This window comes from Carassius gibelio, chromosome B14 (genome assembly GCF_023724105.1).
Source record: "Carassius gibelio isolate Cgi1373 ecotype wild population from Czech Republic chromosome B14, carGib1.2-hapl.c, whole genome shotgun sequence".
Taxonomy (NCBI): domain Eukaryota; kingdom Metazoa; phylum Chordata; class Actinopteri; order Cypriniformes; family Cyprinidae; genus Carassius; species Carassius gibelio.
The window spans coordinates 26,450,791-26,478,209 of NC_068409.1; the positions used below are offsets into that span (position 1 = coordinate 26,450,791).

Genomic DNA, 27,419 nt, shown 5'->3' on the forward strand with positions numbered 1-27,419 from the left:
CTGAATTACACGCTTGTGCTATAACGGTAAGGAAATGCGTCAGGAAAAGGCTTCAAATCAAAATGACTTGTCTGATTATGGAAACATAACAGTAATGTGTGAGAATCACCCATCTCCACCTCTTACTTCACCAAGAACAATTTCTCAACAGTAATTTATGAGGAACAGAGCAAAAGGCCTATAACTTCTAAAATTTCATAACATCAGTTATAGTGCATTAAACTAATATGGTGCACCTTTCCATATACAGTAGTATCAGTTTCTTTTTATTTTAACAATAAAATGCAATTGAAAGACACAACTTAAAAATTTACAACACAGTACAGAGCACTGCCTTAATTTGTAATATTACAAACAGTTAAACGAATGACTAATATTATAATCCTGTTTTGAGTCTCTTTTGTGATAATATAATGGCTCAACAGTTTATTTTTTTCTGCATGACTGATTCTGATTATATTAACAATGTTTTTTATACTTGCTAGAAATAATTATATTTTTCATTAAATGAGGTTTGTAAGGGTTTATATAACAAGTATATATATATATATATATATATATATATATATATATATATATATATATATATATATATATATATGTATGTATTTATATATATATATATATATATATATGTATGTATATGTATATGTATGTATGTGTGTATATATATATATATATATATATATATATATATATATATATATATATATATATATATTTATAATTTTTTTTACAAAAACAATTCAACAAGCACGATATGCATTATACATATAGCTCCATAAATTCCTAAACTAGCTGATTCATTTGTAGTTTAACACATTTTTTACCAGTGACTTGAACATTGTTTTTGCACTTTCATCAAAACATAACATATATGTATGTGTACTGTGTATATTTACCATGCATATTTAAATACACGCACATACAGTATATATTTTAGAAATATTTACATGCATATACATTTATATATTTATATTATGTTGCACATAAATATATGTAATATATAAACATAACATATTTTTCTTAAATGTTTTATATACATATACATAGCACACACATATATATTATGCAAATCAAAACTTTTATTTTAGATGCGATTAATCGCAATTAATCGTTTGACAGCACTATTAGCAAGCTTGATAACATTAACAATAAAGAAAGCATCTCAGAAAACCAAAACGTTTAAAATTATTGAATAAAAAAAAGAATGTCCAGCAACAATGAATCTATTTCAGTGGCATGACCACACTCGCCCAAATGGCCAAATGACAGTTCTTTAAATTGGTTAAGATGGTTCCATCCATCCTAATTGTTGAGCTTAAAATATGAACACCACCACCTTGTGGAAGCCTATTGACTTAACGTTTTGCTCACTCATTATATGACAGAGACATATCATTTGGCATGTTCTTGTCAGCATTCTAAAGCTGAAAGCCATATTTAGGAGATTTATGAGGATATATTTTCAGGAATTACCCAACAGACAATTACCAAACCCATTTTCTGGACATGTTGTGAGTCGTATGACAATGTATGGTGAAGTCTCACACAAAGAAAAATGAGGCAGCATATTATGCACACTGTCCTAGCACAGATATCTTTGCTGATTCTTGTAGTCTGTCTGCAAGGAGTCGGCTCATGTTGCAGCAAGCTCTCAGCTGATGATGCCCTTGTGATGCAGTTCCTGGATGCAGAGTTTATAAAGTCTGATGTCTTCAAATGTGGAGAAAAATCAATAGCCAGCCCATTAAGTCATATCTCATGTGATTTTCTGTACACCATCGGGCCAGGAACAGAGTGGAATGAGCTGGGTCAATCTGCCCTAGAATAACTCTTCTTGACTTGGCTCTGTATTCACATGGGAGTCACGGTCATGGCCACATATTCTACAGCAAACACTGGGGATGTTCCCTACACAGAGGCTTCCTGCATACCTCTCATTGTCATTCTAGGATATCTCAAGCCACGTGCCTCATCTGCTAAAAGAAGCAGAAAGAGCATCTGAGAGCCCCTTTGTGCCTTCTGGGAATCCAGTTCAAAGGCACAATAGGGTCATTGGGCATGAGTTCTGAGACACAAAGTCACAACAAGAAATAGGGGAAGAACCAAGCACTCTATTTCTGAAAGAAAAGACTCAAGACAGCGCCAACTAAGAGGTATATTTAGTGCCTCTCATTGAGGATAATTAGTTTCAGAAGACTGGAATTTCCAGCTATCTAAAGGCCTCTGGGGTGTGCGAGGTCTTGGAGGGGGGCTGTTGTAATGGGAGGGGGTATCGGAACCAGCTGATAACATTTTTGGATGAAACAAGCTGACTAAAATCACAAACTCCCAAGGCAGGAATACACAAGAATACTCCCTGACCCCAGCACCTCCCAATGGTCAGAACGCTGAGAACACTGCAGCCAAACAGATACTTCAATATACATGTCTCACAGGGGAGCTTTCTATCCTAAAACATGTAAACATCTGGCAAACATTTAGACAGTTAGACAATGGGTGAGACATCAAGCCACCAATAAAGAAAACTAATTAAGAAAACATCACGCCAAATGAGGTTGCATGCATCAGCAGATTTGATATTCTGTTACAATATGAAATTACACACTAATTGCCACATATCATAAGAAGCAAAGTCTGAAATAGGTGATTTGTCTTGGATGTTCATGTCACTTTAACCTTATTCCTTAGTTTTACTACAGATAAATAAATGTAAATTATGTCTGTTACACCCAAATCTGTACAATAAATTATCTGCTATCATGTTTTACATAACTGTCTGGTTACTATGTTTTATCAGATAACGGGTAAAAATAAGCACTTTTGCCCACACATCAATGGCATTTTATTCTCTCTTGTGGCATTTTTACTCCAAGCCTTGGCTAATATCTGAACTTGGTTACAAGTAGTGAAAATGACACAAAGAAAAAACAGTTTTAAACATATATCCACAAATAAGTCCTGGTCTGGATGAAATCACGGATGCACCACAAGCCCCAGCATTACTGGATAACTGATCGTTCACACTCACGTGAAGCTCTTACTTTGTCTTGACCAGCAATGTCAGCCTGAAACAAGAGATTCTCACTCTGAACCCAGTCATTATTGTCACATGCCCGGAATCATGCTGGAACAACTCATTGCACATTTATGGGAGAGGAACACAACAGAACAGTGGATCAAGCTATCCTGTGGGCTATTCGGATCAGAACAGTCAGATCAGAATGATGACAAACATATGCTGGTTTATGGAATGTCAGCAAATCCAAGAGGTTCCGTGTAAACCTGCATTAAACAAACTGTGCGTGTACATTCAATGCATTGCACATGCAGCCACTGACAAACAAAAAGAAACTTCTAAAAATCCTACAGTCTCAAATTCACCAAAAACTATATAAAACAACAATAATAATAATAAAAACAACAACTATAAAATCTTAAGTAATGGCTTTTAGAATAACAAGAACATTGTAAAGAGACAGTGTAAACTTTACAAACTCTTACCTTCATTTTAACGTGCCATAATTGTACAGGTTTAAATGTTAGCGTGGGGGAAGTGATGGACACGCTCGGATAATTTCAATGAAGCAATCATGAAGCAATTCCTGAGCAATCTGTCATCTGAATCCTCCTTCCCGATTCAGTCCTGTTAAACCGAAATAACTTTATCCCCTTTTACAAAGAAAAAAATCTTCTAAAAGCTCATTGTTTTTTTAAGCTCTAATCGAGCTCCGTCGCTTTCTCTTTCCTAACATAAGGTTATACTGTTTTCAGTGCGTGGGGAATTCCTTGCGCTCACATTTTCCCTCGAAAGCGATTGGTCCAGGGTTCAGCGTCTACAAGGCAAAGCGAGCGAAGCGTCAAACTAAAACGCTCCTGTGTAATCACTGAAGTGACGCGTCTTTCGGGATTGTAGATGGGATGGGTGACGTCAGCACATTCTCGACCAAACATAAGACTTCGTTTATGTGAGCAGTGTTTACAGTTCTGACTCGTTTCCTCCATGTGAATTTAGCCTTAGCTTTGAGAAACATCTCCAATTGTTCCGAAACAGCACGTTGCTTTATTATTATTTTTATTTAATCCTCAGCCTATTGCACATAAATTATCGTATTACAAATAATCTCTGTTAACATAATATTGGCAGTAAAAACTTCGCTTTTGTTATAAAGTGATCATTCTATTTCGCTGGCATAGATTCCTTGTTGTGTAAATAGAAATATCTATGGTGCTGCAGGTGATCGAGCGCTAATTTGTTACGTCAAACAAATTCAGACAACCCCTTAATTATACTGACCGTTCGTTTGTGATTTAAAAACAAATTCAGATGACCCCTTATTCACACCGTCCGTCCCGCCCATTCTCGGAATAGCCTGTTTGGGGAATTCAATGGTAGTAGTGTTATTTGTGGTCAGGGGATTTACTTATTTATACCTACAAAATGTGATACATTTTCTCACACTTTTAACTGTATTATTTTCTCATTTAATTTATAACATTTTAATATACTAAAAAGCAATTTTCCCCATAAACTAATTGAACAGTACATATTTTAGGGCCTAAAACCTAATGAGAAACGTAGAAATAAAAACACAGAACAATATACTTACTTTCTTATAAATAAATTTCTTTCTTTCTTTCTAAAAAGCACATAATCACATCGTCTCTCCCTTTAACAATTATGTTTCTTGAATATGTTTGGGTTTCTTACACAATGAGTCACACATCTTGAAGGAAGTAATATTTAACGAGTTTCACATGAATAAGTAAAAAAAAAAAAAAAAGTCTAAATGTATGTGTCTGTTAACTTTCTATAATTCCTTATTGTATTTTACTGACCTTTTTGGTAACTATGCCATTCGTGCTCATAATGTTCTTTGTGGATAAATACTGTTACATTATTAACACAATAAATAACTTAATTAGCGCACATTGCTAGTCTTGATCTGAAAACAATTAATCCGTGCAAATTAATTCGCTGGGGGGGAGGGGGTGTTTGTATCGGTCTTTAATCAAAATCTGAGCATTTGCACTCCGCTCTGGATCTCCCTCCAGACATACGTAATACACTAGGTGTTTTTAAAATGTATTTAAATGCAACATTTACATTGGGTTTCTGTTGCATTACACCGCTTTACATGATCTTTTATTTTTGTTGTTGTTGTTTACTAATTGTTTTACAGAAATTTCTTGTTATCCACATATATAAGCTAAAAGCAGTCCTTCCCATACCGGGAGTCGAACCCGGGCCGCCTGGGTGAAAACCAGGAATCCTAACCGCTAGACCATATGGGACGATGAAGAGAAACCTTGGTATTTACTTATTTATTTGGTATGTAATTAATATTTTATTATTTATGCAATCATATTGGTTTTCCTATGGCCACACAAGTGTTCACCGACTCAGCTGTCCAGTCGCTACAATCTCTGAAATTGTGTTAATAGACCGTGTTAGCAGGTTTCGATGCGCAGCTTCTTTTCACACAGCGGACAGCAGGTGGCAGTGAAGCGCTAACATAGGCTGAGCTTCCGCGAGACGGTTTGCTGAACAGAACTGAGAATGCAACGAATTTTCAATCTGCAACGTATTAAACACAAAAAAGGATCTGTTAAAATAATAAAATACTATTTTAAAATTAATTAAGAATAGTGGACTTAAGAATAGAATATAGTAGACTGAAATCACTCCACACTCCACCACAGGAGGTGGCGCGATGCACCTGAAAGCTGGTTGTGACCCGCCAATTAATCCACAGAAGCAGCAGCAGAGAGTTCGCCGAGGCACAGCAATATTAGTAACTTTTTATTTTCTCTCTCTCAAAAATCTGTTTATTTACTCCGTGTATAATTCATGATAACTTTTCTATTATAACCATTTTATTCTTTGTGTATTTTAAAGAACCGAATACTTAACAATTATTATATCTGACGCTTATATCCTTTTCACACTTTATATAACGTCATTTCGGTGAGTATTCTCATTAACACGCTTTTATTGTAATATATTTTTTTAGTATGGGTCTCTATAAAATAATTGTTATTCCTAAAAAGTGTTAAAACAGCCATCACATAGTTTGCAAACATTTTGCTTTTATATGCAAACAACATGTCTTTTTCTATTTTTGTGCAGAATTAGGAACCAAAGATGACCTCAAAAACGAAAGGTACTAGCATGCTTACATTAGTGAATTAGTTTCTCTTCTAGTAACAAAAAAGAGGCGTTGCGATGTGTCAATCATAACATACAGTGTTATTCACATGGGATTCTGAGTTTCAAGATCGTGGTATTCCTTTAGTGCCTACCTTGGTATAAGTTATTAACATTTAATAACCACATATGTTTGTGTGTGTGTGCGTGTTTGTGTGTGTAAATGTGTAATAAATGTGAATAAATAGGTCGTATTTCAAGACTTTTCTCTGTTTCAGTGGGAAAGGTAGGCTCCAAAAGCAAAGAAGATGCTCCTCATGAGCTGGAGAGTCAGTTTGTTCTTCGGCTCCCACAGGTCAGAATGTTTTTTTGTTTTGTTTTTTACCACCCTATAATAGTGCAAAGTCTGCACACAGTATTTAAGTAAGGTACACACTCCCAAAACAATTCCATCAAGTGCCTTTAAATATCTGATATTTTTAGATCATTGTTGTTTGACTCATAATTATTAGGTTACACTTTATTACAAAGTGTCTTTGTTACAGTGTGATTATACATTTAAGTACTGAGTAATATTAAGTAAATACATGTTCTTACTATATGGTTAGGAATAGGGTTTGGCTTATGGTTACTTGTGTGCAATTACACATGATTAAGTGTGATTATAATAGTAAGTATATGTAATGTGCAACAAGGACACCTTAAAGGGTTATTAGTTCACCCCAAAATGAAAATGATGTAATTAATTACTCACCCTCATGTCGTTCCAACCCGTAAAACCTTTGTTCATCTTCAGAACACAAATTAAGATATTTTTTTATGAAATTGGAGAGCTATCTGACCCTCCATAGACAGCAATGCAACTGAAATGTTCCCAGTCCATGTGACATCAGTGGCTCAACTTCAGTTTTGCGATGGTACGAGAATACTTTTCTTCTTCTTTTTTGTGCAAAGAAAACAAAAATAAAAATTTTACTCAACCATTCTTTACTCAACCTTTTTTTCTTAATATAAAAATGTGTGCTTTTATATATACATAATAAATATACAGAGTACACAAACATATAGAATGTAAGCAAACTTTTATTTTGAATGCGATTAATGGTTTTGCAGCCCTAAATTATTATTTTTTTAAAAATCGTCATCAATAAAGATTGTTAATTTTTCCAGTTGAGACAAATGACGTTAATCCATACATGAAGGAACAAAATTCTGCAAGGCGCAGTTATAATTAAATAAGACAAGTGTGTGATACACTGGAATACAGGAGAGTACATTCAGACACTGTATGTAATGATTGTCATTTCATCATGTCAGAAAACAGACACAGACAAAATGTTACATCTGTAATAAGATGTCCGGGTAAATACACTACTCTTTAAATGTTTGGGGTCTGTAAGATAATTATTTTAAAAGAAACTGAAACCTTTATTCTGCAAAGATACAATACATTGATTTAAAGTTACACTGCAATTTTTCCATTTTATATAAATGCTGTGCTTTCAAACTTTCTGTTCAAAGAATTCTAAAAAAAAGTATTAGTTTCCATAAAAATATTAAGCAGCTCAACTGTTTTCAATATTTATAATAATAAGAAATGTTTCTTGAGCACCTAATCTGCATATTAAAATTATTTCTGGATTGTTTTTTTTTTTAGGAGTATGCCTCCACAGTCAGACGGATCGCCCAATCTAGCAGCATGAACATAAAAGACAGACTTACTATCGAGTTACATGGTAAGCTCTGTGCAAGTGAGAAATTCAGATGAACTACACTGAACAAAGAAGTATTTGCCATTTACTTCCGTACATTTTAAAAAGACTCTGAATGTTGTCAATTTCTTGTGCAAAAATATTGCTCATGAAATTTGTTACCATATTCCTAGCTGATGGTCGCCATGGGATTGTACGTGTAGATCGTGTCCCTTTAGCATGTAAATTAGTGGATTTACCCTGCATCCTGGAGTCATTAAAAACGGTTGACAAAAAGACCTTCTATAAGACTGCCGACATCTGTCAGGTAAGACTTTAAATAGAAGTTTCGTAGAGAGTCTTGAATTAAATTTCCCCTTTGCAGTCTTGGGTAAGAGAGACAAGTCATTTTAATGAGCTTCAGCCCATCATCTACAAGGCCAAAACACTATTAATTCCTCTGCCTTCCTGTTTAAGATGCTGGTATGCACACTGGATGGAGATCTGTACCCCCCTCTAGAGGAGCCCACAGGCACTACAGACTCCAAAGGCAAAAAGAAAGACAAGGAAAAAGACAAGAAATTTGTTTGGAACCATGGCAGTAAGTACTTCCCACTCCTCTACTGGAATTTCCCCGTAATTGGTTTGGAGTCAATGTTTGGAGAGACAGCGCTAGAATGATTAAACCCATTTTATATCCAATTACATCTGTCTGCTTCCAGTTACGCTTCCTCTGAAGAACACGAGGAAGAGGCGGTTCAGGAAGACAGCGAAGAAGAAGGTAACCTCATTTGGTTTGGATTTTTCTGATGATTCTACAATCCTTTATGGTCCCTAGTTGGGGAAAAAATGTTTACTCTTGCAGGAAAAGAGAAATGAGTTAATGCTAAAAGCTACAATTTACATATAAATAACACATTCCATCTTCATTTACCACCAAGGTATGCAGGAAAGCAATCTGACTCTTCCTTTGATTGAAGTGACGGCAGCCAAGTTAGTGGCAGGTTTTTCTCTCTGACTCTTGAATAAATCTCAGCTACGTTGCAGCTAGCTATTGACTGGACTTCCTTTTTTAAATTGCTAATGTGTTCTCTGGTCTGCAGCCAGTCTCTACTGTTAGTACTATGTGTGCGTCTGAAAGCGTGCACGCAGTTTTTGAGAACATGTTTCTTGGGGCTGAATTCTAACCTGATTCATCCTGCAGTACATCGAGTCTCCTGATGTGGAAAAGGAGGTGAAGAGGCTCTTGAGCACAGACGCCGAAGCCGTCAGTGTTCGTATCCTTTATTTCTTGCTGTTGTTTCCCCCTGTCATGTTGCTGCAATCCCAGTGCCACAAGAATTCTAGACGCAAATGTCATAACTATTGTAGAATTGAGCATTTCTGTCATACTCAGCCTTGCCACCAGGTGGCAGACTTGCTCACAAATGAAATGGAGCAACTTTGTAAGAAATAGAGTTAAAGGATTAACTCGGCATTACAGGAAAAATTGACATGAGTCACCAATACATTTGTGGAGCTCAGCAGCACAGTGATATAACAAAAAGCTAAAAGGCATTATTGATATATGAACCTTGACCCTGTGGTCAGGATGGGAGGTGATTGCTGAGGATGAGACCAAAGAACCTGACAACAGCTTATCTCTGTCCAACTTGGAGTCTTCACCTGGAACCTCGGGACACAAGGGTCACGGCTCTTCAGGTGAATGATCTCACAAATCTTACTGCCTTTTATTGCTATATCTCTCCCTGTGTAAAGTTCTCTTCTAATGTAGTCCAACATGACGAGCTACGCGAGATCTTCAACGACATCAGCAGCAGCAGCGAGGATGAGGACGAGGAGGCTGACCGAAACGAGGACGACGACCTTAACATCATGGACACTGAAGACGACATGGTCAGGCAGCTCCATGAGAAACTGAACGAGACCGGCGGAAGCAGAGACAAGAATGACCGTAACAGTCAGATCGGTAGGGTGGTGGTGGGTGGTGGTGCACGGGTTGTCTGATCAATCACAGTGCATTATCAGGACAGCAGCTCAAGCCCAATTTAAAACCGCAATTCAGTATCACAGGCAGGCAGATCGGCAGACAAACAACATCCAACCTAGATTAGCATTTGAATGATGAGTCTGCTGCGGTATTTAGGTCAGATGGGTGTACCGGTTGTCTGATGGAGTCTTTACCCATACCGACATGGCCGACCTTGGCATCATCCCGCAATTGTCTGTCTCTCAGCTGGCAGGGTGCCTTCAACGTCACATTGGCACTTAACCGGGAAAAAACAAGCAGGCTCCTTAGAGCTGTGCCACCATGTGTTTTGTTCACATAGGCTATTCTTCAAAGCTAAAGGTTTAGCTATAGGGTTACCTTATTAAAGGGATAGTTCGCCCAAAACTGAAAATTCTGTCATTAATTACTCACCTTCATGTTGTTCCAAACCTGTAAAATCTTCGTTCATCTTCGGAACACAAATTAAGAAATTGTTGCTGAATTCCGAGAGCTCTCTGACACTCCCATAGACAACAAGGATCCTAACACGATCAAGGTCCAGAAACATAGCAAGGACATCATTTAAAATAATCCAGTGGTTCTAATTTTACAAAGTTTAGATAATTATTTTTGTCTGCAAAGAAAACAAAAATAACAGCTTAATTCAAAATTCGGCTCTATTTCTCTGTGCACAAAAAGTATTCTTGTAGCTTCATAAAATCTCTGTTGAACCACTGATGTCACACGGTTTATTTTAACAATGTCCCACTCCTTTCGACGTTTCTAGACCTTGATTTTGTTAGGATCCTTGCTGTCTAATGGAATTAATCAAAAATACCTTCATTTGTGTTTGAGGAACGACATGAGGGCGAGTTATTAAGGACAACATTTTCAGGTTTGGGTGAACTATCCCTTTAAGTTAGAAGCCTTTTCAAGAGTGTTGTTGTTTCTCTATGCACGGTTAATATTGAACTTTCAAATCAATTAAAATTCTATTCCAATAGACTGTAATAAGATGCCAGTTCAATCCAATTTAAAGTGGTATTGTCCTTAAAAGACAAAAACTATGTGTAAATATTAACACGTGTTTTATAGACGCATTTTAAATGTGCCAATGCCTAAAAATGCTGTCTAGGTAGGTTGATTAATTGGATATGAAAAAAGTTATATTCTCTTGACAAATAACACATCTTTTATAACTGGTATGTGTCTTAAATTGAATGTAAGTCAAGTATGCATGCCCGAATTCCATGTCATTCATTTTTTATATATAATCCACAACTCACAATGCATTTTCTTGATGTCTTGGTGTGTATGCCCTCAATGGAAATAGGTATTTTGAATTCTCTGAGAGTGCAGTGGTGTAAGAGGTGGCATTTAGTATTTATGCAGCCTGAAGGACTGCACAGTTAGAGTGTGAAGGATTCACAGATAATTGGGACCTTTGATTACATGAGCATTTGCAGATTAACTAGCTCTCGAAGGTAAAAGAGAGCTCAATTTGTCATCCAGGGTCTATGACTAAATCTGTACGAGTGTTAACTAGGGCTCATGTGTAGGGCTCACGATCTCTATTTGATCTGCAGTAATGGAGTATCAGGTGCAGATCAACAATTTGAAGGCCAAGCTTCAGGACACACGTAAACGCAAGAAGGAACAGGAGAAATTGATAATGGAGGTGGAAAATCAAGCACTCAGGGTGAGTTTCATTCACCTGCACTAAATATGTAGCATGCCACTTTTTCTGGCATGGTACAACATGTATACACACAGCCTTGGTGACACTGTTTTTATGCAGTACAGTCCTTTAAAATGGCCTTGAATAAACCTACGAAGGCAAGTTTTTGTAGTCCTTTTAAGGCATAAATATTACATTTCTGCCTTTAGCTGTTTTTACATAACTCACAAAAAGCATAAAATTCACTGCTCTGGCAGCTGCTCCATTGGGAGGATTTTGACGCTGTGGAAAGGGGTTGGACATGTGGTTTAACAATGTCACTTCGGTTGGCCTGTGAGCACTATGCTGGCTAAATTTGTCCATGGTTATTACAGTCACAGGGGACAAGGAAAGGTCATACATGTCTAAGGTCCGTTCACAGGGTCACAAATCAAATAAATGTGTGTACGAGCAGTTAAGACATCCACAAACGGCCAGCATCAAAACGACTTACTGTCGGCTAGATAAAGTCTCTCTTTTTCCCTTATTACAGGATCGTTTCCAGGGTCTTTTGAATGGTATGATTCATCAAGAAGAGCAAGAGATGCAACAGGTGAGTCTGCATACATATACCAAAAGTCTATATACATTTGGACCGGGTAAAAATATTTTTAAAATTAATCATGATTTGAAAAATCTCAATATAAATTCTTTAAATTCCCAAGACCTTTTACTCCATGCCATTGTGACCAGTGTATTTTGATTTACAAACAAAGAGCTCTTATAAATTGGTCAGTTTAGTAAAAACATACAGTGAAACCAGTGTAGTCATATTCCTGAACACACGATTCATATGAACTTGTTTTTTTTTTTTTTTTTTTTTGTGAATAAGAAACATGTTGCACAACTAGCATAGTCAAATTAACACAAATATTTTTTGAGTCTATCCTATATATATATTTTTTTTTAAATGCATGAATATCATATATACGCATCTATTCACAGTTTAATTTAAAGCAATAGCTAAAAGTGATTTTTTTCTTACAAGTATGATAAAATCTATATTAGAACGTAAAACATTCCCAGATGATTTGTAATCAAATCAAATAGAATCAAGAGCTTTTTAATTGGAATCCAATTTATATGAATTCCCTTAATGCATTTAATATGTCAAATCCGTAACTTAATTCCACATATTCCCATTGCTCTTGGTGAGAGTAGTGTTCTTTATATAACACTGGTAAGTAAATGAACTACATGCTTTACTGATTCACCATAACCCTTGGCCAATGTCTGTTTCTGCTGTCACTGTTTGTTTTACACCTAAACTGACAAATGGCTCGATGGAAAAAAGTTACAACGTTGGAGGTGTTGTTGAACATATTGTACTTAGCCTTCAATTATACCCCTACTGCTAGCCATCCATCACTGCTATTCTGTTCCAACAGCTGGCTTCCCTTCAAGAGCAGCTGGACTCGCTGATCGAGAAGTGATGCTCACGATTACGAAGATACTGCAATACAATGACTCTGACCAGAGGCAACTGCTGAACACATCATTGACTTTACTGCATGTATTAGCTAAATTTGGACATCGCATTTGTGTTGAGACTCATAGAAATATTGTCAACATATTCAACTGAATGCTCGTCACACAAGTTTCATCTCATGCAAGATTGTGTATTTGTACTTTTTGTGACGTTACTTCTTCTGCTCCTTAAGCCTGCAAATTTGTAAGCTACTCCCATTATGGTGGTCAATAAACTGGAAAATCATACTAGACTTCTAGATGATTCTGTCTGCAGTTGTTTCCACTGAATTATACTAGCCAACTCTTTCTGGGACTACTGAACTCTCGCCTTCTAGAATGATCTCGACTGTCTCCATACTCTTGAGTTCCGCTCTCTGGTCACCCATCCCTTCCTTCACTTCTTACAGGGGATTATTCTGAAGATTCAGGGGGTTGAAGGATTAACCAAGGCAGATTAAAGTGGCTATCCTCAACCTGGTAATCCAGCCATCTGTCAGAAAGCAGTCAGGCAGCATTTGGCTGCAGGGTGTGATTTGTCTCCCTTCCTCAGCTTGCTAATTAACACTGCCAAGGACCAGCTCTCACAGGCTACAGGACATCAGGACTGTTTTAATAAAGAAACACTCTTCTTCAAAATGCAAGAAGCGTATTTGCTTGACCATCCTGGAGTAAAAAAGAAGATTTTGCATGGAGGTCAAGGACCATTGCCACATTTTCCTAAGGGAACCAAGGTAAGGTGTACATATGGTCCTGGATAGCGCTTTTGATAGGACGTTTGTTTGAACGGGTTCTTGTCTAAACATTTGCTTTGATTAGAAATGGTTGTATGTGATTCTACTGATGATTAAAAGGTTTTATTATGTGGCAAAACATTTGGTGCATATAACTGCACAGAGGTTTAGCATCCTATCGTTTTGGACAGCGCTGTATCAGTGCCAGGTGACTTTTTCCCCCTACTTCTCTAGCCATATGGCCCTCGGCCTGGAAAGAATGACAAACATTTTCCAAGACAATGCCAACATTAATCTCTCAATTTACCAGCTGTGCTTTGTATTCACTCTGTTCTGTTGCATCAAGATGTCCGTTTCAACAGTCTTAAAAAAAAAAACACAAAGTAGTAACAAGATGTGCATTGCGTACTAAACAGGAAATCTCAGCTCTTTCTTAATCCTGTTCTTATTCTCCTTTTTTCTTCTGCCTTCCTACCCAAAAAGCTGGCGTTCCACTTTCAGACTCTGTTGGACAACTTTGAAAGAACCGTGATTGATGACAGTCGCAAAAATAAGCGTCCCACGGAGATTTTCGTGGGGAAGATGTTCAAAATGGAGGTGTGGGAGGTGCTGTTAACCTCCATGAGGATTGGAGAGGTGGCGGAGTTTTGGTGTGATGCTGTTGTAAGTGTTTGAAATCAAACTAAACCTCTTGTTATGCCACCCACTGTTTTTCCCTTTCTATAGGTACAATCACATCCGCTTCAATCGGATCTTAATTAATCCTCACATAAGAATGGAGGAGAATTTGTCTGATGTATTATGCACCTTCGGTTGCTTCCTACATTCACATTTGCTGTTTTCTCTAAATACTCCAAGGAAATTAATAATCCATTCTGCAAGTCAAATGAGACTTAAGATTCTGGTTAGATGGTTGATGTAGAAATAAGTTGAAAGAAAGGTCATGTTACCTGCATCAAGCACCACAGCAAAATAAATCAAGTAATAGTGAGTTTGCCACATATATTGAATGAGGTGCAGTTAGTATGTGCCACAAAATAAAGGCATAAAGAAAATATATTTTGGGTTCTCCCAGTCTGAAAGCAAAAAAAAAAAAAAAAACGAAATCTTAGGTAATTCTGTAGGAAACACTGGCATGTGATGTTATTTTTTATTATTATTATTTTTTTTATGCAGCACACAGGTCTTTATCCTATGGTGTCAAAAGGGATGCGACTGGCTGCTCAGGGTAAGGACCCTCTAGAGGGCCAAAACCACACGTGTGGCATGGGAAACTTGTTTCACTACCATTCGACAGGCTTTCCAGAGCTTGATGAGATAATGAGGACACCTCAACCTCTAATCTTCATCATGGAACTAATCTCGGTGGGTCAGATGTTCTCAAACAGTGCAAGAAAACAAGCAAATACATGCACGCACCATTGCACAACACTCTCATACACTCATTCTAGCTCCACTCCTCCACCTCCAACAGATTTCTCACTGCAACCCAAACAGAGCATAACAGAATGTTACACAATCAAGTGCTACACGCCAGGAAAGAAATTTTGTTCCCAATTCTCAGACCATGTTTTCAATCCTCAACCAAGCGAGACGAGCACGCTCCAATTCTCTGTCTATCTCAGGTGGGCGACCCGTTCTCTTACCAGCGGGAGTCTTGGATGATGGAGAAGGATGAGAAACTAAAGGTTGTGCCCTCGCTACATCTTTTGGGCAACGCTCTAGTCAAGCAGGGTCGGTTCCGTGAAGCTGCAGAAAAGTACCAAGAGGCTGTGGTTCTGCTGCGAACTGTCCAATCCAGGGTAAAGGATTAATAAAATGACATGGAAGTTATTAGGGGGCTGTGGAAAAAACCAATAAGAAACATTCAGACATCGATGAGTGCACTGAGTTTGTTTTCCTTCCTCTGTAGGAGATGCCTGGAGATGAAGATTACATTAATCTGGACAGGCTTATCATTCCTCTTGTACTGAACTACTGCCAGTGCATGTTAGAGCTGGAGGAATATTATGAAGTCATAGAACATACGACAGAGCTCCTGGACAAACACAAAGGTAAGCCAGTTTATTAGCATAAACCAAATGGTTGAGGTTTTACTTGTTAGCATGACCCAGTTTGCCCCTGCTGGTAGATGCTGTAACTACACTGTCTTACCATTGACAGCCATTAAAAGTAGCCCTGTATAGAGAGCGCTGCAGGGAAGACATGTTTTTGTAGGCCAACCTGTAAATTAGCATCACCCTTGACAAAAAACCAGTAATCCAGTTTTTGGATTATTGCAGAAAATAAGCTCTATGACCAATACAACTTCACAAATCTTACGGTACGTACACACCAAGGATGATAACCATAAAGATAACATTCTAAAAATCCACACCACAGCTATAACAAGTTAACAGAGAAACAATATTGTTGGAATCGCTTTCTGACCAAATTTTCCATCTTAATGAATGAAAAAAACCATTGACATCCATTCAGAATCAGTCCTGCTGACAAGCTTGGTCATTCAAAGGGATAGTTCACCAAAAAAAAAAAAAAGTAAGTTCTGTCAATAATTACTCCCCTTCAAGTCATTCCAAAAAGTTTTCTTGTAGCTTTATAAAATTATGCATGCATTAAGCATGCACTTAGAATAAACAGACTATATCATCTGCTGGTGTTGGTCACTAATACAGTTAAATTTATAGTTGTCATTCTTGGTATGAACGAGCCTTTACATGTTATGTTCATCAAGATAATCTTCACAAATGAACACAATTTTTGTGAATTTGGAAGAATAAATGCATCTATTTAAAAGCTGAAAGTCTGAGTTAAAATTGTTTTCAAGACCATGAGTACATTCACAACAAGGCAGTAAAAACTGACAGTGAGTAGATGAAGGTTAATATCCCCGACAACCTCTGCTGTCCCATTTAGCCACTTGTTCGCAACTGCTTTTTTTCAAGACATGTAAAAGCTTAAAAAAAAATCACAGGATTAAATAAATTGTCATAGAACAAAACTCGGAAACATTTTGTGTTAACCACAAACATTATTTCAGGCATTTAAGCTTAACCCACTAAGTTGTATCCAGTTATAGGACTCCTTCCTGCATCACTCTTTTTAATGAAATAAATAATATATATATTATTATTTAACATCTAACTTGAGATCTAAACACACCATGTTCCCTATAACATTACTGACCACCATGAGAATTAGCCCTTTGCTTTCTGAGTATCATAAATAATCCAGTTGCATTCACATTCATAATTACACTTGGCAGCATGCATAGTAATCTTCGTCCTCGGTGGTTTGGGTTTGTTTAAGCTTGGCTGGCTGCATGAGGAGTAGGGACAGGAGTTGGTCTGTGTAAGCCCTCTTCAAGCATGTGAAGTGACAGATGTATCGTCTCTCGCGGTGGCTCCAGAGGCAGCGTGGGTAGCTCTCCTAATGAGCCTTATGCATATGCAGCCGGCAGAGTGACTTCGGCCTCCTGCAGTTCCACTTTTGAGGACACTTTCTCCCATTTCCCCATCCCCTCTCATTCTAGCTATTCATTTCATTCTGTCGAGCCCGATGTGTCAACCACATCTTGTTGTCTGTTTTGGTTCAAATCTTCCATTTTTGCTCTCTTTAACATTTCTCTCGTGTGTCACCTGGGGAGCACATCCTTTTGAAATGTGCTCACAGAATCTGTTGTGTTTTTGCCAGAGGCTGACATTGGCTGGGGGGAGTCTGTTTAAATGTTGGCAGAGTGAAAGATTTAGTAAAGAGCATGATCGAATGAAAGAGGGGGAGAACCGTCAATGGGGAATCTTAACCAGGCTCTTGAGCCCACTCAGAGCAAAGATTAGGTGTGTTTACTTGGTGTCTGACTTGGGCTAAATCAACAGTGTATGTGTAGTTCCTTTTTTAATGATATTAAAGCAAAATGCAGCACTTTTTAAGATAATAAATGGATATGAATGCATATACACAGCATTCAGAAAGACAATGCAGCCACAGTAAGTAAGTAATAGAAAGGAAAATTAAATTACAGTCCCATTATTGATCTTTTCCAGACTGTGTCAAAGCCTACTATAAGCGAGCGAAGGCCTATGCAGCTGTGTGGAGTGAGAGGGAGGCCAGGAGAGACTTCCAAATGGTGGCCAACCTAGACATCACCCTGTCTCGATTGGTGCAAAGAGAACTCAGTCTTCTCTCTGAGAGAATGAAGGAAAAATACTGGGAGGATAAAGAAAGGTACTGGAAGATCCTGGAAGACAGAGAAAATGAACCAGAGAAGGAGGACATCTCTGAGATGGATGCAAAAGAGGAAAGCAGAGAGGAACATTCTCAGTCCCCTGAAGAGGTCAAAGATGCTGAGAAGGGAAATAACCCATCTGTAGCAGAGGAAAACAAGCATGACACCAAAAGTGAAGACTTCGCAGCGGAGGCCAATCACAGGATAACAGCTCTGACCGAGGGCAACGACTGGCAGCAGATGCTACGGCTAATTATGCTGCTCCAAGACGAAGGCAATTTCAATGTGAAAGAGCATAAATACACTGAGGCGACTGCTAAGTTCAAGGAGGCTCTGGAGTATGTAGACCATCTCCAAACTAAGGTGAGTTTGCTGAATGAAAATACAGTAAAGGATTGATTGTAGAGATCATCAGTGCATTAATTGTTTGTTATATACTTAATAGCTATAGAAGGCACATAGCCCCACCGATTTTTTTATTTTTATTTTTTTTTGTAAATGAAATGTACAAATTATAATATATCAGGAGCTGTGATTTGAAATTGTAACCAGCCACATAAAAAGTGGAATTTAAAACCATGAAAAAGCCTCTTACTTCAGTATTACACTGAAAGTGCAAGTGATAGTGGTAATCTAAATCAGCTAGCATCCACTTATCAGAGAAGTACTGGGCAAATGTAAATGTAAATGAGCCAAGATGTAAAAGGTTATAATATATTTTGTTTGCACATTTTAGATAATTCTTATGGCCAAGTGATACCATAATGGCAAGCATCACTGTTACTAATGCGTAAACATAAGGCTGGAAATCTGAACAACCCCTATAAGTATTAATTCTGAGTTACTATCATGAATGGTCTCAAATTATGTGGCTTGTTTAGAAGTGTGCAGTCACTTCAACAGACTTTCAAATTTGATGGAGTGACCTGAACCATATTAAAGCCAATACAGGTGCTGGTCATATAATTAAAATATCATCAAAACGTTTATTTCACTAATTCCATTCAAAAAGTGAAACTTGTATATCATATTCATTCATTACACACAGACTGATATATTTCAAATGTTTATTTCTTTTACTTTTGTTGTTTATAACTGACAACTAATGAAAATCCCAAATTCATTATCTCAGAAAATTAGAATATTGTGAAAAGGTTCAATATTGAAGAAACCTGGTGCCACACTCTAATCAACTAATTAACTAAAAACACCTGCAAAGCCTTTAAATGTCTTCTCAGTCTAGTTCTGTAGCCCACACAATCATGGGGAAGACTTGACAGTTGTCCAAAAGACAACAATTGACACCTTGCTCAAGGAGGACACAAAAGGTCATTGCAAAAGAGGCTGGCTGTTCACATAGCTCTGTGTCCAAGCACATTAATAAAGAGGCGAAGGGAAGGAAAAGATGTTGTATAAAAAAAGTGTACAAGCAATAGGGATAACCGAACCCTGGAGAGGATTGTGAAACAAAACCCATTCAAAAATGTGTGGGAGATTCACAAAGAGTGGACTGCAGCTGGAGTCAGTGCTTCAAGAACCACTGCGCACAGACGTATGTAAGACATGGGTTTCAGCTGTTGCATTCCTTGTGTCAAGCCACTCTTGAACAACAGATAGTGTCAGAAGCATCTCACTTCAAAAAGGACTGGACTGCTGCTGAGTGGTCCACAGTTATGTTCTCTGATGAAAGTAAATTTTGCATTTCCTTTGGATATCAGTGTCCCAGAGTTTGGCGGAAGAGAGGAGAGGCACACAGTCCACGTTGCTGAGGTCCAGTGTAAAGTTTCCACATTCAGTGATGATTTGGGGTGCCATGTCATCTGCCGGTGTTGGTCCACTGTATTTTCTGAGGTCCAAGGCCAACACAGTCATCCACCACAGCCAACATGCTTCCTGCTGCTGACCAACTTCATGGAGATGCAGATTTCATTTTCCAACAGGACTTGGCCCCTGCACACAGTGCCAAAGCTTCCAGTACCTGGTTTAAGGACCATGGTATCCCTGTTCTTAATTGGCCAGCAAACTCACCTGACCTTAACCCCATAGAAAATCTATGGGGTATTGTGAAGAGAAAGATGTGATATGCCAGAACCAAGAATGCAGAAGAGCTGAAGGCCACTATCAGAGCAACCTGGGCTCTCATAACACCTGAGCAATGTCACAGACTGATCGACTTCATGCCACGCCGCATTGCTGCAGTAATTCAGGCAAAAGGAGCACTATCTAAGTATTGAGTGCTGTACATGCTCATTCTTTTCATTTTTATACTTTTTAGTTGGCCAAGATTTCTAAAATCCCTTTCTTTGCGTTGGTCTTAAGTTATATTCAAATTTTCTGAGATACTGAATTTTGTCAGTTATAATCATCAAAATAAAAAAATAAACATTTGAAATATATCAGTCTGTGTGTAATGAATGAATATAATATAAAAGTTTCACTTTTTGAATGGAATTGGTGAAATAAATCAACTTTTTGATGACATTCTAGTTATATGACCAGCACCTGTGTAAAAGGACTAAACAGCCACGCAAAACACTACAGTATCAGTAAAATATCCATATTCAAAACACCTTATCAACCACACAACCACTCACATTTTCCTCAGAACATATAAAATTATGGTATACTGTATATATACCTTCTCATATCCCAGAGGAGATGTACAATGGGATCCAAAAACTGCTTAGCAGGAACGACAAGGAAGCTTAAAAAAATTCCCATGGGGAATCAGCAAACCAGCACTCAATAAGCCATATCCATCCCTCTCTGTGTGTTTTTGAGGTGGAACATAAAGGAGAAGACTGGGAATCTCTAGAGAAAGTCCGTCTGCCACTCTGTCTAAACCTCAGTCAGTGTAAGCTGGAGCTTGGGGAATACCAAGAAGTAGTGGATCTCAACTCTAAACTGCTGAAGAAACATAAAGGTGAGCTTATACACTCATTTACTACAGAAACAGACATTGACCAGGAGTGTCCAGTCCTACTCCTAGAAGTCTATTTTCCTATCCTGTACACTTTTGCTCTGATATACCTGCCTGGATGCTTCTAGTGATCCTAAAGACCTTGATTAGCTGGTTCAGGTGTGTTTCATTAAGGTAAGGCTAAGCTCTGCTGCCTCCAGGAGAAGGGTTAGACTGCATAGAACATGATATAGACACAAATGTTGTTTAAGTTAAGCAGCAGCAGATATAGATTCTTCACCACCCAATGCGAGCTGGCCAATTGCTCCATTATTGTCTGTAGTAAAAACAGCCTTGGGCTATGTCAGTTAGCATTTACTACACTCTTCCTATAGTGCCCACATCTCAATGCTTCACTTTGCCAGTGGATCATGCTCCATATATTAAGTTATTCCCTGGTATCTCCATCCAGCCTCCTATGTAAAGAGTGAAAACAGTTGTTTACTTTTGAATGAATAATTTATCATGAAGCCAATGCAATGTGGCAAGACCTAGTCTTCACTCTCTCACTTTCATCTCCACCACAGACAATATGAAAGCTGTGTACCAGCGGGCCCAAGCTCACGCCGCATTATGTAACGAAGACGAGGCTCACAGGGATTACAATAGGGTCATGCAACTGGATCCCAGATTCAAACCCATCGTCAAACAGGAGATTAAGAAGATGGGTGAGAACATAAGAGTGAAGTGTGTCAATGAAAACAAAAACTACTGGACAAGCACTCAGGAGAAGTGGGAAAAGAAGACGCAGACCAAGAGAGGAAAGAAGATGAAGAAAGGAGTGACATGGGCAGATGAGAGTAAAATGTTGGGAAGGCACGATGAAGGACAGCTGGCAAAATCTGGCGGCGGTGACAAATTAGAGGAGAGCTGCAGTGTCAAACCAGGTAATAAAGATGAAGGACAGGATGAGAAGAAAAACTTTGAGAAAAATGAAGACGAGAGCTCTCTGACCCTGGAAGAAGCACAAGAAAAAACTGCGGCTGTAGATAAAGACCAAAGCAATGTGCTGGGAGATAGTACACAGAGATCACAGACAGATAGCAGGGCCACTGAAACTCTACTGACCAGTGACATTACAAAGAAAAATGAACAGGATGAGATCACAGATGAAAAACAAGAATCTCCTGCAAAGCCAGACAAAGATGCAAGCAGTGGAGCATCACAGAAAGAAAGACCGCCGGACTCGACTGGAGATGATGAAACCGAGGAAAGCTACTGATTTTAAGATGGAGAAGACAAATGTTGATGAACATCACCTGCAAACCCGGAGAAATTCACCACAAATATTACATTTAAACAGAAAAAGAAACAGATTAAATGGCGTCATTTGAAATAAATAAATCAATAAATAAATGAAACAAGACCAGGTGTATAACAAATAAAAATTTATTTCTTTGTACACAATGAGTAGAAAGCAGCCAGTAACTCATTCAGTTTTCAAAATGCCTTCCTTTCACATTTTGTACAGATTAAAAACACAAAAACAAAAAACTAAGACTCTAAGATTTATTATGGTTAATAATTAAAAATAAAACTGCATTGCACATGGAAATCAAAACATAAAAAAAAACAGAACGAATATATTGCAGGGACACAAATAAAACGTAATATTTGTATTCAGGTCATTTGTCATGGTGTGTAATGGGCGATGCCACAGGTTCAGGGGTTAAACCAGTTGTGTAGTTCAACATTTCAAACAAGCCTGCAAAACCAAAGACGTATTGGGGTCGTGACATACAGGTCTGCTACACACAAACAAAAATAATGAGCGTATTTGTTAATGAGGCAGATAGCTAAATATAGCTCAGGCAGCCCTTAGCAATGCGGTCAAATCCACAAAATATTTCCTTCTGTAATTGAAAACATTTCACAAATGCAGCACATATCATTTTCTAAAAGTAGACAAGGGAGCAATTATGAGTTAAAAAGATCATATTAAGGAATAGTAGATATACATATATGCCAGAATGGAGAATTATTATATTTTGCAAATAGAAGAATTGCCATGTATTACATAATGCTACATGATTTGCTACCATGTTGAAGCTCTATATATCATAATCTGCAACAAAAACAAAAAAAAGTTTAACAAGTCATCTCCCTTTCTACAGGCTTAAAAGTCATTTTCTTAATCAGCATTTTGTCTCGCTTTCTATTAGAAATATCTAAATATGCTTAAGACACGATTCACTTATTTGAAAAACTGTTTATTCTTTTCAGAGAATATATTGAATCATTCTTTATTCTTACCCAATTGGAGATTATTTATACGATTTGGAAATTTATTAAGAAAAAGAAACTTCAAATTTAAGCTATTTTACTTAAGATGTCAAATATACTTTCAATAAAATTGGGTTAAAAAAAAGAACTTAATTGTAAAGTATAGGCCTATCTCTAAAAATAAATCATAATATTAAATTTAGTAAATGTATCTTGTTTTAAAGATGTTTGGATGTTATACTGGGAAAAAAAAAAGTGTTGAAATGAGCTTCAGACAATCCACACATTTACAGCCCTGGATCAGCTGAGACTGTTTGGCGTGGAACAGAAAGGGAGCTGGAGAAAGACACCGAATCGCAATGCGCATACTTCAATGTGTGCGTCTGCATGTGTGCGGTGCTTTTGTCCCGAAGAAGCACTGGAATGATAAATGGATGTCGCTGTGGATAGAACACCAGATGTTGATCTTAATGAGGAGCCATGCAAGTTAAACAGTGGCAGGCATATGGGGCGGAGGGGACCCGAATGTACCCCTCTCTCTTCCTCCATATGTTTATTTGTATCTCCTCCATTATGAAGTCACCCCACCTTTCTAAAGACCAACTGCAGCACCGTGTCCTTGGGGACAGTTCCTTAGCAACCACATCAAAACAAACAGACAGCTCGCCACTGTGATGTAAAATGAGATCAGAATGCGTGCGAAAGAAAGCCGGCGATGCTGCAGTGGGATTCAAGCAAAACCTACAGTGCAACAGGGGTCACTTTGTGTTTTTCTGGAGAAGGGGAAAGCGAGTGATCGCTATACTTGCAACACGTTTCCCAAAACAAATGGAGAACAGCTCTTTCCCTCTCAGCTGCAATCATCTCAATCCTGTTTGCAGGGGCTGCAGTGCCACAACCCTTCACAGTGAATATTTACACACTTTTCTCTTTCCCATTTGCAGTCTTTCCTTCACACCGTATCTCTTCCCGCTCACAATCTTTTTCTCTTTTCTACTCACTACACCCCCAGCATCTTCTCTGCTCATATAAATCTGACACCCCACAGTAAATCACTCCACGAAAAAAAAAAAAGCCCTCTTTCTCTGTTTACAAAGAGCGTGATACATTTGCCGTCCTCCTCTTTCGGCATAATGTAAAATAATCCTTCCACACACTCACTTTCATTTTCTTCCTTAGATTGTGGAAACGCTGAGATCTGGAGAACAGCATTTGGTAAACAAAATACTTACATCAGGAAGACGACAATAATACAGTGAGATGTAAGACTGGTATTCTTTAGGAAAAAAAAAATAAGGGGGAGCTCTGAAGGGATAATAAGAGCTGTGCTGGGTTTAAAATGAGTCAGGCTGTGACTTGAGTGTAAAAGACTTTCCCAAGCCAAGGTGAAAAGGGCCGAACCTGGCATCGACTCGTCTTATTTGGTATCTACCTTCTTGTTCACGCCACGCTGGACAGCTGTAATTTAACGGCGAGTGCTCTGACAATAAAACAACACAACAAATCTCCATTCCTGAAAGACCTTTCCCTTGTGACCTGAAAACCAACAGCTGAGAAATCCGCTCATCTCCTCAATAAATGCTTTCTGTACTAGTGGCTACACTGCAAAAAAAAATCAATTTATTAATCAAGGTTTTGTCACGTTATCCAAAGGAAATATCTAAACATCCTTAAAAACAAGATACATTTATCTGAGAAGCAGTTTTAGGATTACATGTGATCTCAGTCAATACATTTTTTAATGAATTTTTTTCCCCCTCCTTGGTTTAAGCATAAATCTCACTATATTTAGTTAGAAATGTTTTGGATTCAATAAAAGTTGTGCTCAACTGACAACATTCATTGAATAATTTATGTTACCACTGAAACTAATTGAAACTCACCTTGGTTTAAAAAAAAAAAAAAAAAAAAAAAAAAAACGGCATATGTTGAGATGAAGAAATCCATTTTTGCCAGTTTAATTAGGAAACATAAGCTGCTCTCTGTTACACACTATAATAAATACACTCTTGCTTTGAAGAGTTTGGCATTGGTAAGATGTTTTCTATGTTTTTTTTCCTGACCTCTTATCCTTACCATGAATTTATTGAATAAACAGTAACTGTAAAATATTATTACAAACTAACATGACTATTTATTTAAAATTAAATGATGAATGAATTTTTAAGCAGCTTTTTACTACAGTTTTCATTGTCACATCACATGATCCTTTTTAGAAATCATTCTAATATGCATATTTAGTGTTCAAGACACGTTTCTTATTATCAGTTCTGAAAACAGTTGTGCTGTTTAATAATTAGATGATTATTTAATGAACAGAGATTACAAAAGAAAAAAAATATTTTACTGGATCAAACTTTTGAATGTTGTTTGAAAGTTGTTTGTATTATTTGTGATTAAAACAAAGCAAAAATACTGACCAAGAAAATGATTTTTGCAGTGTGTGTCTGTGTACATATGCATTTATTATTTGAAAGAGAGAAAGAATATAAGGGCAGGAGCATAATGCTCATGGGCACTTTGGCATATAAATAAATGATAGCCTCAACAGAAGACGTGTCGTCCTTACAGTGTAAATGTAAGCTTGCTGTGTGTCCCAACAGTTCAAGGGAATCTGCTCTTTTCTGCTTCACAGAACAAGGGCCACGCATTGCCAAGCATGACTTACAATCGGTATATGTGTATATCTGTATTTATGTGCATAAGTGAGTCACAGAAAATAATAAACCATTTTCAAAACGGAAAAAAAGAGTACACAGCAGTTGCTGGCACAAGGTGAGATCCCCCTTCTGCGTGGTGAACTGTAAGTCCTGTTTGTGGTTCTTGTGCTGTACTGATGAAGCCACACACTTTGCATTACTACACGGGTTAGCACAGTGTCCGGATCAGAGCAGGCCTTTGGCACCATGTAAACATTAGTTTGTTTAGTTAGCACTCAGATATCCCACAGCTCTTTGGGATTGGCAAATGGCCCCAGGCTGAGAAGTTTGTCTTGAAACTCTTCTCCCTGCCGCCTCGTCTGTCCATGGATTCGCCAGCCCCGCGTTCTCAAGACCCTGCCCACAGTAAGATGAGCAACACGACGCTTGAACAATTTAAGAAGGGTGTTACATCATCTAGACAGATCAATAGAAACCTGAAACATCAAATGCAAAGATCAAAGAAGTTTTCAAATGTAGCTTCCTTTAACACACTGGACAGCAGGTAGTTTTAGTTGAGTTTTAAGTACTGCATCTACATCGCGTATTAAAACAAATGGTTCAGCCAAAAATAAACCTCTAGGACTTTCTTTGCTACTGAAGAACTGACTGATAGTTGTTTTTGCTGAATGTCTTACAGATTTAGCTTTCAAATGCAAGATTTGAAATGAATTGTATGCAATATTATTGGTTCCTAAGTGTATTGTAGCCAGTGGAGACGTGTTTGAAAGAGAAATTAATTAAATTGAGAATTTAGCAACTTTTGATTTTCTGGTTTTCACTCAAATCTTATCATACAGCTTTAGAAGACTTTTAATACAGTCATATGGGCCATGTTTGCAGTACAATTCTAGTGCTTTTTATTGTAGTATAAGTCACTATTCACTTACAGATTCTGTTTAATTATTTCAACGACGCAAGGAGAAAATCTCCTTATATACAAAAAAAATAAATAAATAACGAAACTATAAACAAACCTGCACAATTATAGGCCTGGGAGTTTTGCTTCCGGTTCCTCATGGACCTGGCTCAGACGGGAAGACGTTCCTCAGCTGTTCGATCACCTGCTGCAGCTGCAGTACGGTGTCCTGCTCATGATCCAGATCTTCACCTACACAATGTTAAATGCTACAATAAACATGACCTCAACTAAAAGCGTCACAGGTTTACAGCAAAATATAAGCCTTATTTAAAGTCACATCCCTTTGAATCCCAATATGGTTCCGTGTTGGCAGGATGACAGCAAAGCTTATAAACAAGGTGTTACCTGCAGCTTCGGTGTCCGTGGTCTCTCTACTGGGAGGCTCCCCCTGGTGGCCACCCCCTGACACAGGAGACGATAGAGAAGAAGGAGCCGAGCCATTGGCCTCCGAGTCGTCTTTGGGCTGGTAGACATGACAAAATGATGAGAGAGCAAGAAATCCTACTGAAAAAACTTCAGAATAGGATCCAGCCTCATTAATCTATCATTTCTGCAGTATGAACATGACCGTTCAAAGGTTTGGGGTTAGTAAATTGATGAGGAATGACAGTAAAGATATTCATAATGCTACAAACGATTTT

General features: G+C 37.8%; 4 protein-coding genes and 1 non-coding gene across 11 annotated transcripts in view; 2 read left to right on the forward strand and 3 right to left on the reverse strand.

The window, feature by feature from the left end:
* LOC127971145 (ETS-related transcription factor Elf-1-like) overlaps positions 1-3,841 on the reverse strand; it is a 40,456-nt gene extending 36,615 nt beyond the window's left edge. The window contains exon 1 of the mRNA XM_052573958.1: positions 3,508-3,841. The gene's annotated coding sequence lies outside the window, so the exon portion shown is untranslated. The remainder of the gene's footprint in view (positions 1-3,507) is intronic.
* Positions 3,842-5,226: 1,385 nt separating this feature from the next.
* Positions 5,227-5,298, reverse strand: trnae-uuc (transfer RNA glutamic acid (anticodon UUC)). Its single transcript has one exon. It is a non-coding gene; the product is annotated as a tRNA-Glu (tRNA).
* Positions 5,299-5,702: 404 nt separating this feature from the next.
* Positions 5,703-13,270, forward strand: LOC127971366 (transcription initiation factor TFIID subunit 7). Of its 3 annotated transcripts, none has more exons than XM_052574315.1 (13): positions 5,703-5,798; positions 6,140-6,167; positions 6,430-6,506; positions 7,809-7,887; positions 8,037-8,170; positions 8,320-8,443; positions 8,565-8,623; positions 9,047-9,119; positions 9,433-9,543; positions 9,617-9,811; positions 11,419-11,531; positions 12,043-12,102; positions 12,938-13,270. In XM_052574315.1, exons 1-13 carry the CDS (start codon positions 5,718-5,720, stop codon positions 12,980-12,982), a joined length of 1,179 nt encoding a protein of 392 aa, XP_052430275.1. In that variant the 5' UTR covers positions 5,703-5,717; the 3' UTR covers positions 12,983-13,270. The 3 variants fall into 3 exon arrangements, with proteins under 3 accessions (XP_052430275.1, XP_052430277.1, XP_052430278.1); XM_052574317.1 differs by having other exon boundaries at positions 5,739-5,971; positions 6,134-6,167; XM_052574318.1 differs by lacking the exons at positions 5,703-5,798; positions 6,140-6,167; positions 6,430-6,506 and adding an exon at positions 6,554-7,068.
* Positions 13,271-13,408: 138 nt separating this feature from the next.
* LOC127971365 (aryl-hydrocarbon-interacting protein-like 1) lies at positions 13,409-25,193 on the forward strand. Its single transcript, XM_052574314.1, has 8 exons — positions 13,409-13,750; positions 14,234-14,413; positions 14,927-15,115; positions 15,376-15,552; positions 15,663-15,804; positions 17,794-18,338; positions 20,757-20,898; positions 21,462-25,193. The coding sequence occupies exons 1-8, from the start codon at positions 13,655-13,657 to the stop codon at positions 22,154-22,156; spliced, it is 2,166 nt and encodes a 721-aa protein (XP_052430274.1). The 5' UTR covers positions 13,409-13,654; the 3' UTR covers positions 22,157-25,193.
* The window catches only part of LOC127971362 (dystrophin-related protein 2-like), a 126,300-nt gene continuing 121,188 nt past the window's right edge, over positions 22,308-27,419 (reverse strand). For 4 of the 5 annotated variants that reach the window (XM_052574312.1, XM_052574308.1, XM_052574310.1 and 1 more), the window contains 3 exons: positions 27,124-27,241; positions 26,834-26,967; positions 22,308-26,213 (listed from right to left, as the gene is read on the reverse strand). In XM_052574312.1, coding sequence (XP_052430272.1) covers positions 26,873-26,967; positions 27,124-27,241 — 213 coding nt within the window. In that variant the 3' untranslated portion in view covers positions 22,308-26,213; positions 26,834-26,872. Of the gene's footprint in view, positions 26,294-26,833; positions 26,968-27,123; positions 27,242-27,419 lie in introns of all 5 variants that reach the window. The other variant, XM_052574311.1, reaches the window with a different exon arrangement.

Coding starts and splice junctions, on each gene's coding strand:
- LOC127971365 (XM_052574314.1), top strand. CDS start 13,655: ATGCAAGAAGCGTATTTGCTTGACCATCCTGGAGTAAAAAAGAAGATT. Junction 14,414..14,926: donor AGTTTTGGTGTGATGCTGTT/GTAAGTGTTTGA, acceptor TTTTTTATGCAG/CACACAGGTCTTTATCCTAT. Junction 15,553..15,662: donor TGCGAACTGTCCAATCCAGG/GTAAAGGATTAA, acceptor CTTCCTCTGTAG/GAGATGCCTGGAGATGAAGA.
- LOC127971366 (XM_052574315.1), top strand. CDS start 5,718: ATGCACCTGAAAGCTGGTTGTGACCCGCCAATTAATCCACAGAAGCAG. Junction 9,544..9,616: donor CAAGGGTCACGGCTCTTCAG/GTGAATGATCTC, acceptor CTTCTAATGTAG/TCCAACATGACGAGCTACGC. Junction 12,103..12,937: donor AAGAGCAAGAGATGCAACAG/GTGAGTCTGCAT, acceptor CTGTTCCAACAG/CTGGCTTCCCTTCAAGAGCA.